The following is a 17,221-nucleotide window of genomic DNA, read 5'->3' as shown; positions in this document are numbered from 1 at the left end:
ACCCTGAATCCTCCCTTTGTTATGCTGCAATAGGCTAAGGCTTCTGGGGGACTTCACAAGATGAAATTATTTTATTTTATTTTCACTCATCTCTGTCCTCTTTCTTTCTGTGTATACACCACCACTGTATTTAATCATTAGTAATTAATAAACTCTGCCTCTCTAAACTCTGGCACTCTCACCTATAGCTTTTCTTTTATCCTGTCTCTTTTTGGCTCTCCTCTCTTTCCTCTTACTTCCAACCGGTTGTGGCAGATGGCTGCCCCTCCCTTACTCTGCTGAAGGATTTGTCCTATTAAAAGCGAGTTGTTCCCTTTGCACTGTTGCCTCATGCTTGCTTGAGATTTTCTGAGTCTTTGAATTTCTCTCTAATATTGTTTTTATTCTGTACTACTGTTGTGGATTGGTGGTAAACAATTAAAACTAAATTGAAATTGAACTGAACTAGAGTAGAGTCTCTAGCAAGTTCTATTCCATAACGATTGCTCCCTCAATATACAGTGACAGGCAGAGGCCTATAAGATTTCCTCTGTATCAAAGAAAGACACTGACTGTTATTAGTACAGCCAGGGTTATAAAGGAAAAAGTACACAAATGAATTACTGTTGATTGGTAATTTGGTGGTATTTGTTTCCTAAAATAAACCAAAACTTACTTTACACTGTCTCAGATTTACTAAAGCAGAGCTCTAAAAAAAGGTCCATATTTACATATTTCTTCAGAATTTGCCAGAGAAAATGAACACATTATTCTTACACCCTTTCGTGCACAACTGCTAGAAGTCACTTAATTTTAAAACATAGGTACTGTTTCTAAACACGGGCCTACATTTTCTTTTACTTTGGTGAGCAAGTCAAGAAAAAAAAATCAAGGCTCTAATACAAATTGTTCCTAGGTGATAAAAAAATATGTCAGAAGATATCTTCTTCAAATTTGTAATTGCTAATATACAAACATCTGTTATGCTGCACTGGTCTCTGAAACAGTTTTCTACAGTTTTCACTGATCCAGTCAAACAGGCATTCATACAGTGCTGTTATTTGTAACTGATTATTTGTTTTTGGTACACACACACACACTCAGCCTGAGGATACATACACATGTACAGGAGGAGCTTGGATTGATTCAGCAACCTTCTGGTACATGAACCAAATTAGTCTCAGCTCATTTATAACAAGGCATCTGTTTTTTGGTGAACTCCATTTAGGAGAAACATGATTCTGGTGTTCTAGCTCCAGCAGGGTAAGAAGGAGCCTTGAGTTCAACAAAGCCGTTACTCTGAGACATGAAGTAGGCGGCACACTGTTGTACAATATAACAAAAATGCCATTAAAAATAATGTAGGTTTAAGACAGTGCCAACGTGGTTTAATTTTTCACACACAGAAGCTGTATCCATCTTTATATGATGTTAATACTACATATAGACCAGTGTGTATGACTAATATATTCGAGTAAAAAATGCAAGGGACAACTTATTTTAATTGAATGTAAAGTTCATATGCAAAAAAGTGAGATTTGATCTGGTCAGACTTTCTCACAGACAGTTGATGACATTTTTGTTTACATGTGTGTTCTAGACTGACTGAAGTGGATGAATTGACTTTTTTTTTTTTCCAGGGAGGATCAGACATCTGATGAGCTCTACAAGCTAACAAATTTAAACCCTCACTCTCTCTCCTTTGTTTCTGTGCCTCTCTTCCCTCCTCCCTCCTTCCCTCTCTGCTCTCTAATCACTGTGTTGTGGTAGTCACACTTTCTCCTCCCTCTCGTCTCCTCTCTGTGCTGTATATAAGTGCAGATGGCTGGCTTGTATTTCAGACTGCAAGAAGGAATGAATGCAAGCATGCAGCACAGACAGCCACCATGACTCCTGCTTTGAACTCTGAAGAAGAGACCCGAGCATCTATAGGTGAGCTCTTACACCCTTAGCGTGTTTTCACCAGATAACTGTTAAAAACTTTTATTTTATCAGGCTGAAGGATCATGGCTTTCTGGGACCTTTTGTTTTGCTGCACAAAGAGGAAGATAAAAGTATTTTTAAACCCTGAGGGAAGCAGCCACCCTTGGTGAATGCTCTGGGTGATGCAGGAAGGGGAGGAGGAGGATAGGAGTGCCCAATCATCCAAGGAATGTTGGCTCAATGTTAAAAAATAACCCTCAAAGTGAGGAGTTTTTCCCATTGAGAAATCAGATGCACGGCAGCAAATTTCTTAAGCATCTGAGTGGAGTTTTTACCCAACAGGCACAAGCTGTGCATCAGCTGTAACAGAGGTAGTAACAAAATCCCATTTTAAGGATGCTTTGACTCATAAAGTGTCACAGCAACCTGTGCTCTCTCCTGACAACAAGAGAGAGCACAGTTTTCAAGGGTTGTTACTAAAAGCAGCTGGATACTCACCTATACCGTACACCTATACTGTAATTGCTGACCTTATTTCAAATTTGAGCATAGATTAAACCTACTATCGACTCCTGTTTTTATAGTTATTCTTTCTGACATGCAACTGAAAGAATGAAAACTAAAATAGTCTTTTAAACATTAATTTACTGAATATTTGATTATAATCCATTCAAATTCTCTCATAATATAATCATATAATTGTGATATTGATAGGTCTGGAAGCTTACACAGTTGGCATTTTTGTCGGCTTCCTTTCCTGGTCTCAAACAGGCTAAATGTTTTTAACACAGCAGTTCTTTTCCAGTCTTATTGATCAAAGCACCTAAAGTGCTTTGATTTGATACATTCTTGCAGCTTTTAACAGAAATTGTTGTGCAGTGATTTTCCTGTCAAATACATTTACACTGCTGCGCTTGCTTTGAGTTAGTATTATGTTAACCTCTTCAAATATTTCCACTCTGCAGCGCTTAACCATAAATATGACTGGTCGCGCATTTGCCATACATTTCATGTTACCACACAGGGGAAACTGGTTTCACTTAAGTTGATAATCACATTTGTGTGAACACATGCCTGATTGCTGTTGTCATAGTAAGTGAATCCAGATAACAGAAAGAAACCCTGGGCATGCTGAGCTGGTTTAATAGTACAGGGCCCAGGTGACACCTGATGGGATGGTAGCTACCATTAGACTGTTTATAAAAGATGAAAGTAGCTTCCAGGTCTGGAAAGTGAAGCAAAAGCAGAAATGGCCTAAACCAGAATTCTTTATAATGAGCCATAGACTCAGGGGGGGGGGGGGATGGCAAACATAATTCATTACAATAACTGAAATCAAATGCACAGTTGACTTCTATATAAAGTCTGAAGATCCAGTTAATTTTATATTGTGTTGCACAGATACCATCCTGATTGTATGTCATTGTGCAGCCTAATCGATTTATATCTGCCCTAAAAATCTAGAGCATCTAATTCATGTTAGATGTGATATATGATATATGATTAGATGTGATGTGATATATCCAGTCTAACCTAGTTCCAACTGACTAATCATATTTTAATTTCACCAAGTCTCATGGCTTCTGTGGCTAAACTTTCATCACTTTTTCCATTGTAGGTTGAGCCACATTAATATTTTCACTGAGCTATGAGATTTGCAGGTTTAATCAGCTTATGTAGTTAAACATACCTGTACAATCTCGTTTTCGTCTCGGCAGAACGATTTCTGGGCTCTGGCTCTGCAAAGTGGAAAGATTTCAACTTTGGTAGTTCCTGTTTTCCAGCTTTTGTTTTCTGGAATCAGGACCACATTTGCTCAGCAATAACATGTGTTAAAAGGCTTCTCTCGCTCCTCTGGTTAACATGGTTGGACCAGCTTTTTTGTGCCTCGTGGAAAATTCTGAGGCAGAGTCATGTTACTGAGTGCTCGTAGAGATGATAGCAGAGACGAGCTGCAAGGCCACTTTGAGTTTGAGAAAATACAATACAAAATCAGTTGGGTAAACTTAAAACAAAGCTCTTTGTTACCTGTTACACAACTCTCACATTTGTACACAGCACGAATGTAACACTGTATAAAGATGATAAACTGCAAGACGCTACTGTAGCAAATATTTCAATAGCTTTTAAGAAGACGATTCCCGTCATGAGCCTGAGTCTTGCGCGTCAGGCTTGTTCTGGGTTGGAATGACGTGTCTTTTCTGTCAGATTCTATAAATGGTTGATCAGAATTGTTAATGCAGTTCATTTTTTTGTCATTTCATTTGTATTCTTTGAACCCTTTTGTCCCACAGGTTTGTTTGATTACACCTAAAACCAGTTGACATCCTAGACCTTTTATCCATTAAGTGAACTAAATTCAATTCGTTCAAATAGTTCAAATAGTGCCAAATCACAGCAACAGTTGCTTCAAGGTTTTATATATTGTAAGGTTAACCCCAGCAATCAGATGACCCCCTATGAAAAAGCACTTGGTGACAGTGCAAAAGAAAAGCTCTCTCAGTTTTCTGGCAGAACCGGGTTCAGGGAAAGGTGGCCATCTGCTGCCAGTGGTAAGCAGCGAGGGGAGGAAAACAAGGCAAAAAACCTGCGGTGGGAGACAGCCAGATGAAACACTAATGACTGAATAAAAAGTGGTGTATAAACACATGGTGAGTGAAAAGAGGTGACTGAAGAAGAATCACTTGGTCCATCATGGGAAACCCTGTGCCAAATCCTAACCCAAGTGGCCTATGGGTTATTGCAACATAACTAATGGAGAATTCAGAGTCAGCTAATCCAGTCCTAACTATATGCATTGTCAAAAAAGGAAAGTTTAAAGCATAATCCTAAAAGTAGAGAGGGTGTCTGTCTCTCAAGTCCAACTGGGAACTGCTCCCACAGCAGAGGGGCCTGAAAGCTGAAGGATCTGCCTCCCATTCTAGTTCTACATACACATGTAGGTTAATTTAGTAAGGATGTTTGTTTTTTTCTTTATTCAACTGTTTTATTGAGACCATTTTATTAGTTCGGAAGTTGGATTTAAAATCAGGTCTGCTTCTTAATCAGACATAACCAACGAATAGGAAGCCTGCAATGTTAAAAGCTTTCTGAATCTGACTGAAAGAACAGTAATGTGACTTGGCGATGTTTAGTTGGCGCCGAGACATATTTATGTGACAGACGGTGTATGTCAGAATATCTTTTATTTCGACTCTTTGCTCTGCCCTGCCCACAGGGAACTTGGCTCAGTTCCCAAGCATCAAAAGCAGGAAATGAGTCTCCCTCTCCTCACATTTCTGTTTTCAGAACATTGTCCTCTTTTAAAAACACCTCACACAGGGAGTAGCATTTACTTCTGAGGTCCACTACAGAGGTGTGAAATTAGCTTCTTTGAGGTCACAAGGGTTGTGGAGGCTGTACAGCAAAACCTAGATGACTCACCAAAAATAATAACTGCCATTCTTCCAAAACTGTATATGAACTTACAAAAGAGTAAGTTACTGCAAATTATACCATTTTATGTCAACATTCCTCCCATAAACCCTAAATTTCAGACACTGGCAACTGTAGGTCATATTCACCCAAATTTTCCTACAATCACTGAAAATTAGACATTCTCATACTTTCTTGTACAATATTTGTTGAATGAGTGGAGCCAGTCCACAAGGACCACAGACACCAACAAACTCTTATCTTAATCAATGCCAGACCGGGTTGTGGTTCGGAGCTACTCTGGATAAATAATTTATTTTGACATAAAGCCAGACTTTGAATATAAATTCCAGCATGTTTAATCGGTGGCTTCTCCTTCATCATTTATCGTGATAAGGAACACTTAGTGGAGAATATGAAAGCTTAGTTCAGCTTACCATCAATGGTGGACTTAGACTGTCAATCAAGCTTGCTTGTGTTAGTTGATGAATTTGTTCTCGTCCCATTCATTGAAACAATACAAAAAAAGTAAAATGGTCAAAATTTGGTCAAAATCTGACAGAAGACAGTGGCGATGCCCATCTTTTTCAAATACAGTCTATGAACAGTAACAATAGTTAGGATGTGTAAACTGTTTTCCTGGAAAACAAAAAGCAAAGCAAAGGATTTTTGGACTCTTATCTCACTGTTTTCTAAAGAATCAACTTCAGCTTTCTCTTTTAAACATGACTAACATGACAACTTTTACTAAAAAATAATATGAGTAATATGAGTTGTTTTAGGAAGGCATTTCACAAAAAGATCTAAATTGAAGTGGATGTGGTTTAATATTAGCATGTGGTATCATGCAGATTGTCATCATTTGAACAAAAGCAGAAAACAATTGCATGTAGCCATTGTTCTCGTCATGATCTACACAATGGATACATGCAATTAAAACATGCATGTTTGTAGAGCTGCATAAACCAATGACCTAATCTTTGATGGTATCCACAGACAGGGGTTCCAGAAAAGAAATCTGCTATGTCTTGATGTGCATTAACCAGCATAAGGTGGTCATAGCAGATAGCCACCTCTCCCTGAGCCTGGTCCTGCCAGAGGTTTCTTCCTGTTAAAAGGGAGTTTTTTCATTTCCACTGCTCATAAGGGATCACATGATGTCAGAGTTGTCTCTGTTTTTTCTTAATATGGTAGTGTCTTTACCTTACAATATAAAGCACCTGAAGCTAATTGTTGTGATTTGGTGCGATATAAGTCAAATAAAACTGAGTTGAATCAGCTCAACCTTTTTGCTCAAAACAAAAACTAACAAAGAGAATAATCACTAACATTCCTCTGATCAAATCATCTATGCATTTACTGTAATTCTACAGTATAGTGAACTTTAAAAACTAAATTGCTAACAGTAAGTGCAGTCAAATGAATACAGAGAGAAACTGACTGCAAAAATAAAGGAAAGTAATTTGATTCTCATATTGTGTATTGAGCAAAACTGAAAGTGAGGGAGAAAAAACACCTTTCCATATAAGAGAACAAAATTTAAAAAGCTGTATCATTATATCTCAAGAACACCAGTGAGAAGATAAAATAGAAGATTTACATTAATTACAAATGACTCGTTACAGCCTCAGGTTGTATTTTCAGCATAGGAAGGAACACATGAAACTTTGGAAAGGATGCAAACTCTCTGTTACTCCTTCTCCCAAATGCCCATCCAGTACTGTTCCTTCTCCAGCCTTGGTTGTTATATTGTTGCTCTGCCACTGAGAGTACACCTTGGATGGCTCAATGAAGTACAGTTTGTTTATTTTCCTGGCTTCTGTCTCTCTGGTATACCTATTCAGGTGGCTGGCCAAGGCTGTGAGTCTTTCCTTGGTAGTTTTTAAGACCTCAGCTATGGGCAACTTGCTTGTACATTTTAGCCATCCCTTTAGATAACTTAGTTAGATAACTTCATGCCTGGCTACCTTGAGCCTGGTTTCTAGCCTCCTCCATGGAGGGTACTGCTCCTTGTGGCTGTTAACCAGCCAAGCTTCTCAGTTACCACTGCTGCTATGGTGTAAATAAGCTGGTGATGCGAAATGCTCACCTTGAGCTTTAATAACAGGCATTCACAAAATGGTTACAAAACGGTCTCTGTAACAAACGTATGTCATATGTACACCATTACTTTATCACATATCATTCTGTAAAGCAAAATGTTACGTGAAAAAGTAAACAATTTAACATCCAAACTTCTAGACTGGGGCTATCAAGGTTATCATATATTGGGGGGCCACATACAACCCACTTTGATTTGACTTTATTGCTGCAGTATGAATGGCTGTGGGGAGGGTCTTTATCAGCAGGACAAACAGTAAAATTTATAAAAAAAAACAGTTAAAAGTCCAAAAGATATGCCCTCCTCCACATTTTCAAAAGCTATCCAAAGGGCCAGATTGGAGCCTTTGCCAGGCCGATGTTGGCCTGTTCTAGCCAGAATGCTTTTCAAATATTTTTTAGCATAAAATATTTTACAATTATAACTAGTTCAAAATTCAAACCATATTCAGCAAATAAGATCACCTCTTGTCTGCCATTAGTACTTTACTAAATATTCAGCCAGTAAGCTGCTCACACACTAGATGACTAAAAGGGTAATCAATAAATAAATAACATATAAATAAATTGCATTTTCGTTAATAAAGAAATTCAAGTGAAATTTTTTTGAACATCCAGATTTCAGACATCTGATTGTTGTCTCTGCTCTGTGACTGGATGTTTTCTTGAAAAAGTTGGGATGCAGCAAACACCAAAACTTGCCGAGACATTTGGAAGGAAGACCTGTCATTACAGCTTGAGGCTTCAGTTATGGTAAGGGGAGAATACATGTGCACAGAAAAGCCGTGCTCTGTCTAGCAGAAGTCCACATACCTAGGTGTCAACTGACTTAGTCTATGACTCATACCATGGAAATCCTTTTAATCATTTATGTATTTTGGAAAGAGTAAAAGGCCAAGAGTAAGTAATGTAGAATGTCAAAACTGAGTAAATGCAACATATTTTCAAGACTTGAACATGGCAAATTTCCATGTACACGCACACTCATAAAGTCAGATGTTGAAGCTTTGACGATCCTCTATTGTGTTGAAAGATGAAATAAACAGTTAAACCAGACCATTGTTAATTCAGAAGAACTGTTGAGCTCATCAAATGTGACTTCAATAAAATTGCCAAACAATATAAAAACAGTCAGGGCAAATGAAATTTAGGAGAGCTTACCAGATGTACTGCAACATTTTATACATAAAAAAGTCTCCGTCAGTTTTGTGAAATGCTGCATTATATGTGAAAACAGAGTCTCTTAACTCTGAGGTCAGGACCCAAAGTGGTGCCACGTGAATACATGAAAAATACCCAGAGAAAATCTTACTATCCTGCTCTGTGTTGCTTTGTTTTGTAGCCATCCTTACCTTTACTATTTTGCTATTGTAACTTTCATTAGACAGATGATACAACAATTTTCATGCAGGTTACAAAGGTGAAACAATAGATAAATAATAATTTTAAAAAAAAAGTCTTACAGATGAAAAAAATGTCTGAGTTTTGTTTTTCATTTGTTTTTCTTTTTCCCTGTCACTTTTCCCTTTGTCAGGATGACTGATAGCTGCACCTTCTGAATCCCAGAATGCCTGTTGTGCCAGTACTTGGGGAATCCTCCTCCCACCATGCTGTACCTGTTGCGCTCACCTGCTCCTGGCTGATTTTGTTATTTCATTCAGCTTTTGGTCAGAAACCTGCCAAACTGCCTCTGATTGGCCGAAAACCTTTCATTGCTGCCTGGAATGCTCCACTGGACTTGTGCACCTTTAGGTACAACATAACCACCAACGTTAACCACCTATTCCACATCCAGGGAAGCCCACGTGCTGATTGGACAGGCCAGAACGTCACAATTTTCTATGCCAACCGGCTGGGCTACTACCCTCACTACACCCCACATGGCAAAGCCGTCTTTGGTGGCCTACCTCAAAACTGCAGCCTGGACCGACACCTGTTCAAAGCCTACCAGGACATCAACTACTTCATACCTGCAGAGGACTTTCGTGGCCTGGCTGTTATCGACTGGGAGTTCTGGCGACCTCAGTGGAGTCGTAATTGGCACAAAAAGGACATCTATAGACGCAAATCAAAGGAGCTAACCAAGAAAGCATACATCAACGTGACTGCAGCACAAGTGGAGGAACTGGCACGGCGGAGGTTTGAGAAAAGTGCCAAGATGTTTATGCTAAAAACCATTCAGCTGGGGAGACAGCTCCGGCCCAGTGCCCTCTGGGGTTTTTACCTCTACCCTGATTGCCACAATTACAACCTGCATGATCAGAACTATACAGGCTTCTGCCCCCTGCTGGAGAGGCTGAGGAATGACGAGCTGGTGTGGCTATGGAACAGCAGCATGGCCCTCTATCCCTCTGTCACAATCAGGAAGCATCACAGCAACAGCATCAGCAACCTGCACTTCACCCAGCACAGGATCAGAGAGTCGCTCCGAGTCGCCTCACTGACCTCAAAGGAGTATGATCTTCCCACCTATGTGTACCTGAGGCTGGGCTACCGAGATGAGGCCCTCAACTTTCTCACTACAGTAAGAACAAAGTTTACCAAAATATTATATATATTTTTTCTACTGTGTGTTCTGGATAAAATTTCCATTACGCAACAAAGTAGTTCATTTTCCTTTCACAGGGATACTTTTAATTCAATTTTCTTTTTATGGCACAAAATCACAACCTGATCCAATTCAAGTCAATTCAGTTCAGTTTTATTTACATAGCACCAAGTCATAACAACAGTCACCTCAAAATACGTTGTACTGTAAGATAGACCCTACAATAATCCTTGATTCCAAACTGGGATCTGGTTCCACAGAAGAAAGGCCTGAAAGCTGAAGGATCTACCCTAAGAACCACAAGTATGGCTAGAGCAACATGCTCCATTGGACAGATATAGTAGTATGTGGTGAAATATGCTCTTTCAAATAGTTGCTGCCACTACTCTTATTGCAGTTTTCTGGATCAACTGAAGGCTTTTCAGAGAGCATTTAGGAAAATATGATAATAATCAACTGCGGTAGTCCAGCCTATAATTAATAAATGCAAGAATTAGTTTTTCAGCATCACAATGAGACATGTTTCTAATTATAGAGTAGTTTTAAATTTGTGTTATATGTGCATTGAAGGAGATATCATGGTCAAAAACCACTCCATTACTGTGGAGAAGGTAATGCCATCCATACCATGCCATAGACACAAAGATTTTCAGGGCTGAGTACAATAGCCTCAGTGTTATCTGAATTTTGAAGCAGACCTAAAAACAAAACAAAAACAAAACAAACCCAACCTACAATTTATTTATTTTTTCAAATATTTTATTTACATTTTTTTAAATTGATTTTTAAATTGTTATTTAAAGCACTATGACATACCATAACACAACAGCACAGTAGTTAGCACTGTTGTTTCACAGGAAGAAGGTTCTGGGTTTTAGCCCTTCTGGCTAGAGCCTTTCTGTGTGAGCTTGTTCTAAATGTTCTACCCATACTTGCGTGGGTTCTCTCTGGGTACTCCAGCTTCCTGCCACAGTTTAAAGACATGCAGTTAGTGGGGTTAGGTTAATAGCCTAATTAATTGTTGTCTGTGTCTCTACATTAGTCTTGTTGCAAACTGGCGACCTGTCCAGGATGAATCCCATCTCTCACCCTGTGGCAGCTTAGGGGTGGTAGGTCGGCCTTGTTGCATGTTATCTTGAGCAAATTAAGAGAAAATAGAACCAATAGCATTTTTTTGTTGTTGTTCTTTCATTCGTCTTCTGAATTTTACTGGTAATGCAATTCCTCATTCATGATTAACTTCTATGGGAAAGTCATTCAAATCTTGCCAGATTTATTGGACTGTAAAATTATTTTAAACATAAATGACAATTCTGAACTTCCATCCATCCATCCATCCATCCATTTTCTTCCACTTATCCGGGGCTGGGTTGCGGGGGCAGCAGCCCAAGCAGAGAAGCCCAGACCTCCCTCTCTCCAGCCACCTCCTCCAGCTTATCCGGGGGAACACCAAGGCGTTCCCAGGCCAGCCGAGAGATATGATCTCTCCAGCGTGTCCTGGGTCTGCCCCGGGGCCTCCTCCCAGTGGGACATGCCCAGAACACCTCACCCAGGAGGCACCCAGGGGGCATCCTTGTCAGATGCCCGAACCATGTTTAACTGCTGGTTCAATTCTGAACAAAGTCAGTTAAACATGATGATATATCAAAAATGTATTTAAAAAATCATCTTTGATAGTTGACATGAAATACTCAATGAGTTCCTCTTTTTGGATACCCACACAATATGTGTGCTAAGTTTCATCACAAACCTCTGCAAAATTCCTGAGAAATTAAAGGAGGTTCATGCTCAAATTCAATAAGCTCAGCGGAGTATGACATAACATCAGAATTTGAATTCAGTACCTTCCTTTTCTTGGCCACTTTTACTGTCTTAAATGTATGACATCAAAACCACTGTATTCCTTAGACAATAAAAGACAATTGTGCAGTTTCCTTCCTTCTGATCAAAAATCCATTAAAAAATTTGTGGATTAATTAAATACAACATGCTTTTTCAAAAGATAATTTAAAATGTAATAGCCTTTTTGGTTTTTAAAATTCCAAAACCATACAACAAGAACTTTAGGCAATGTCTGAATTTTCTGATTTTCAGTCTTATGAATAAATGTGAATCGAAACCTCTAAGCAGAACATATTCTTTCCTATTTGAACTGCAGTTTAGGATGTATGCAAAAGGTGGTTGCCACACATAAGCAAAACCTTAGTTAAGTCAGAATAAGTCAGAGGATAAAGGTTGGAAGGGATAAAAAGTACAGCAGCGGTAGCCGCAAAGGAAAATATGTTTCAGCCTCCACATTGACTTAAGGCTCCTTATACTGTATATGTAACAGTACTGGCACCTGTGCAGTCCTGTTCCATACTGGTCTCTAAAATGTTTGACTAGAAAAAAAGCAGGATTTTACTAGTGGTGGAAAATATAGAGCCACACACATGGATCAGTGAGGCTTCAGCAGTTTGTCATCTATCACAATATGGAGTGATTTCAGGATAGATAGAAGATAATCTGGATATTGAGAAGTGGGCTCCATGCACCACTTTGAACTGGATTAACAGTGGCGGGCACATAATGATGTCAAGTTGTGAGTATAGAGGCCTAAGTCTAAGTCTTCTTCCCATAACATTTTGAGGTATGTGTCAAGTTTAACATTTTATTGTAAAGCAGGGAGATCAGCCCTCTGTTGGTTGGATAAAGTTGTAGGACACTTTCTAATTTATTACACTTCTGTGCCACTCAAAAAACAAACCATAAAATTTGCTCCAGAACAAAATCTGTGGAAGAAGAGACACTCAAACTCAACTCGATCAAAGGCTTTTTCAGCATCAATAGAGACAACACATTCATCAAAATCAGTAGGGCTGGAATAAAATATGTTAAACTTGTTTTAAAATATGAATGGCAGCCTTTAGTGATGTACTTCACAGAAGACAGGATTAAAGATCCTGGAGAAACTTTAATCTTCTCAGTCAATTTTAGTGCATTACCAAGCTTCGAATATAGACCCAAATGCAAGACTCTGGAAATGAGGTCAACTTACAAAAGCAGCTTTAATTAAAAAAAAATATAAATAAAACCCTAACGGGATAGGAACAAGGAATCAAAGTACAAGGAATCATCAGAGTACTAACAGACACACAAACACAATGTGGGACAATGTGACAAAGGGATCAGTTCTGCATTTTATAGTGGAAAATGTTGCAATTTTGTGTGTTCAAATGACTGGCAAACAATCATCATTTGGCCTCAATTTAAATATTTAAATCACCAATCCTGATGTTCCAAAGAAAAAGTCAAAAAGCAAATATTGTTTTCTGTAATGCTTAATATGATTACATATTAGTAATAGTTAAACTTGCAAGCCACCCCTTCAAATTAATTGTCATTTAATTATAAATTTTTGTATGCAGTAAACATCATTTTCAGTAACAATGTGCTTAAACAGTCAGGCTATACTCTGAGTCTGCTCCCTACTGCCATCTAGTGGAGGTTCAGGGAAAACCAAATGTTTGAGGATGATCTGTTGATTCAGCAGGTTAATGGCTAATGTCTTTGAAAAGAAGAAGGATATTTAAAGAATTTCTTTGAAGTATGATCTTGTGGAGCTTTGCACAACATAACCAATTTCTCACTGTAACACTGACAAATGCAGTGTGGTCCAAGCAGTATTAAAAATTCAATGTTCAAATATGTTGACCTTTGTATTATTTTATTGTTCTTTTATTTTTTTTTTCTTTTCTTCAGCTACTTCATCATCACTTAGCCATCAATAATTTGAGATCCCTGCCTTAAATGGTGGCGTGTTAATGATGGTGACAGACATGTGTGATGTGATGTGATGTGATGTGATGTGATGTGAGGGTTTACCTGTATTTTTCCTGTAGGACGATTTGATCCACACCATAGGGGAGAGTGCTGCACTGGGAGCTGCAGGATTTGTCATCTGGGGAGATTTAAATTTGACCTCATCCAGGGTAGGTGGTCTTTGCCCTGCATTAACAAAGTAAAATTATTTATAGTATGCATTCATCATATATGCTGGTTCATATGGAGATTTATTTATGAACGTCTAACAAAATCACAAGAGGAGACTGTGCATGCATATGCTCTTCTGACGTTTGTGATTAATATTTTTAATGTGCAGAGATGTTATACATAAAGCTGAACTCCTAACACATCTTTAGGAATTCAGTTCATTTTAGTTCAATTTTATTTATATTGTTCCAGCCAGTTGACAATAACAGTCTCTTCAAGTTGCTTTACAGTGGGGGAAATAATTATTTCAACCTCTGCTGAAATTGAAAGTTTCTTCCATCATCCATGAGGAATCAGAATCTGTGAGGATGCCACTCCATTTCAACCTATACATTTTCATTTTAAGGTTATATTTAGGCACTGGCGAATCTTTGTTATAGTGAGTCTGGTTCATCATTTGGTTTAAAGCAGAACTTGATGTGAAGCCACTAAACTCAAAATTTTGGCTGTAGTATCATATAAGCTATTACGAATTTCACCTTGTTTCCACAGCATAACTGCACCCACGTCAAGTCCTTCCTAAGCCACCGTTTGGGTCTGTACATCACCAATGTGACACGGGCCGCAGAAATCTGCAGTGAATTCCTGTGCCAGAGTAATGGCCGCTGCATCCGCCGGGACCCCCACGCCCGGCATTACCTCCACCTGAGTGCTGACAGTTACCGTATCCATCCCTCTGAGGATGGGGACTTCACTGTGAATGGCTGGCATTCACCGCATGAACAGCAGCTACTAATGGAGAGGTTTCGCTGCCACTGCTATGAGGGCCACAATGGTGAGAACTGCGACAGCATCAACAAAGTGAGAGAAGATAAAGGGCCATGGGAGGAAGAGGAGGAGTACAAAGATCACGACAAGAAGAGGACAGAGTGGGAGGATGAACAGGATGAACAGCAGGAGGCAGGAGAGAGTGCAGCACCGCCAACTTGCGTCAATCATCACTTAACTTTGTTGCTCCTGTTGAATTTATTATTAGTAAAGATATATGTTTGAAGATGGCTTCAAAAGAGAAAGTTAGTTTCAATTTAAATGCAGGTAGATGTGACATGTCAACACTGCAGTAAATATAATGTTCTAATTCAAAATTAATTTTTTATTTTATCCAAGGATACTGACATAAACTTGACTTTATGCACCATAAAGCTAATTGCAGTAATAGGAACGTCTTGCTGATGCTGTTTGATAAATGTGCTATAAACAGTTGCAAAATACCACCTGAAATACAATACATGCAGAAAACATGTCTCATGAAAACACTTTACCCAATCAGAAAATGATTGCCTGTCAGACATTATTTGTGGCCTAAATCAGCAGTGTACCCATTGAAACAGAAGGAAAAATGGAATTGCACAGCCAATATACATGTTTGAATCTATTCACTGTAACTCATATTGCAGAGAAATCATGTGAAATGCCTTATGGTTCATGAAAAAAGGCAGAGCTGGCTTGTCGCATGATGATCCTCCGTTTTGCTTTGTCCACAAAAACCAAAGGCTGCTCAAAATACAGTACTGCACATCCATATATAGGAGCACAATTACAAAGACTTGATGCATTTTTAAAGACATCCTTTATTTCCAATACCTTGAATGAACTGTTACTATACTTTGCGGTATATGTACAAATTTATATTTTTGTATTGTTACTTATTACTTGTAGTCTTTCCAGGAGATGTCACAAACCGTTTTGGAGCCTGTTAGGATGCAGCATATAGCTGCTTTTAACTTCAGAATACATTCTGTTGGGTTTGTTACCCTAAAGAACAGAAAGACTTTTTATATTATTGATCTCTGGATTTTGTATTTGATTCTACTTCATCTCAGTGTGACTGGTAAACGGCTACTGTCTCTGAATGTACAACTGCAAGTGCAAGGAAGCACTCAACTGGATGCAGGAGATGGCACAAACTATATCTGACAGACACAGCCTCTGGAAACTGAGGTCCTTTAATTTCACCTTTTTACCAAAGTTGACCAGTTTTTTGATACCTCAGGTTCTCGTGAAACTCTTTATTCAGTCTCTCTCTCTCTCTCTGTCCCAATGTGCTTTTCTCTGGATAATTCCAAGTATAAAGCATACTTATAACTACGATGCCAAAGTTGACAAAACAAAGTTGTCATATCTATTCACCATTTGTCGTTTTAGAACCAGCCTCCATCAGCAAATACTGTTTGTTCAGTAATAAAACTGTGGATGGTCTAACTTTCATTAATGCATTAGGAATTTATTGATTTTACCAATCATAACACCATGTAAGAAAATCTTCTAATATGGTATCCTTGTTCCTAACAAAAACAGTTTAAAGAATTAGAATCAGAATCGTGTTTATTGGCCAAGTATATGTGCAGACACATACAAGGAATTTGGTTCCGGTAGATGGTGGCTCTCAAGTCATTGGCTCAAAGTCATTAGATAATAAAATTCAATGTTGTTACTTTTTCTAAATAAAATCAATCCCCTAAAGTTTGCTTTACATTCAGATTGAACAAACAGTATTGAGTATTTGTAATGACACTAACCAGAAACATTACCTTTGGAGAAGTTGGCAGTTTGTTGCAGTTTAAATAGCTGACGAAAAGGCAGCCTATGTTGCTTATGTAGTCAAAGAGACAGAAGAAAACAGGGGTAGAAGGGGTAACCAATACATTTTAGTATTTAACATTAAGTAACAATGAAGCACGTCACATGGACGGCTCAAGCCTGCCTTTAGGTTAATGTTTTTAGGCTTTTACTTCAGACTTTGTGTAGCAATTGTAACAATTTCCTGTAGTCACTGTATTCTTTATTAAATCTTAAGTTTGTAAACTACACATGTAACAAGGAGTATGCAACACATGAAAAATGTTACCTGATTGTAAACGCACTGCTAATAAACACTTTCCAAAGCTACAGTGTGTTTCTTCCTTTTCCTGCCATTATTATAAAGTGATGAGTTCAGGGGAAGTAACAAAGAAACATCTTCCGCTTAGTGAGTTGAGTTGCAGCCAAATGGATCATCTGCTGATCCAGATCAGATTGGATATGAATCTGATGGGGCAGCTTCACATTCAGTTGACATTATTTATCTTTGTCTTTATATTAGGTTTTCAAACAATGAAAAAACTGTCTTGAAAAACGTTGACTACCTTTTCTACAGTCAGCCATTAAACCTCAGACCCAGTTAGTGAGAAAAAGGAACAGAAGGCTGAACTAATGATAATGATGAGTCACTGGTGTGAGATGACT

The 17,221-nt window shown here is 38.5% G+C and overlaps 1 protein-coding gene across 1 annotated transcript; it reads left to right on the top strand.

The window, feature by feature from the left end:
* Positions 1-1,794: 1,794 nt before the first annotated feature.
* Positions 1,795-16,885, top strand: hyal4 (hyaluronidase 4). Its single transcript, XM_084934313.1, has 4 exons — positions 1,795-1,911; positions 8,951-9,940; positions 13,846-13,935; positions 14,489-16,885. The coding sequence occupies exons 2-4, from the start codon at positions 8,984-8,986 to the stop codon at positions 14,987-14,989; spliced, it is 1,548 nt and encodes a 515-aa protein (XP_084790439.1). The 5' UTR covers positions 1,795-1,911; positions 8,951-8,983; the 3' UTR covers positions 14,990-16,885.
* Positions 16,886-17,221: the final 336 nt, after the last annotated feature.

Source organism: Perissodus microlepis, chromosome 7, assembly GCF_051167445.1.
Source record: "Perissodus microlepis isolate ML-2025 ecotype Zambia chromosome 7, ASM5116744v1, whole genome shotgun sequence".
NCBI classification, from domain to species: Eukaryota; Metazoa; Chordata; class Actinopteri; order Cichliformes; family Cichlidae; genus Perissodus; species Perissodus microlepis.
This window is presented reverse-complemented; position numbering and strand designations above follow the sequence as displayed.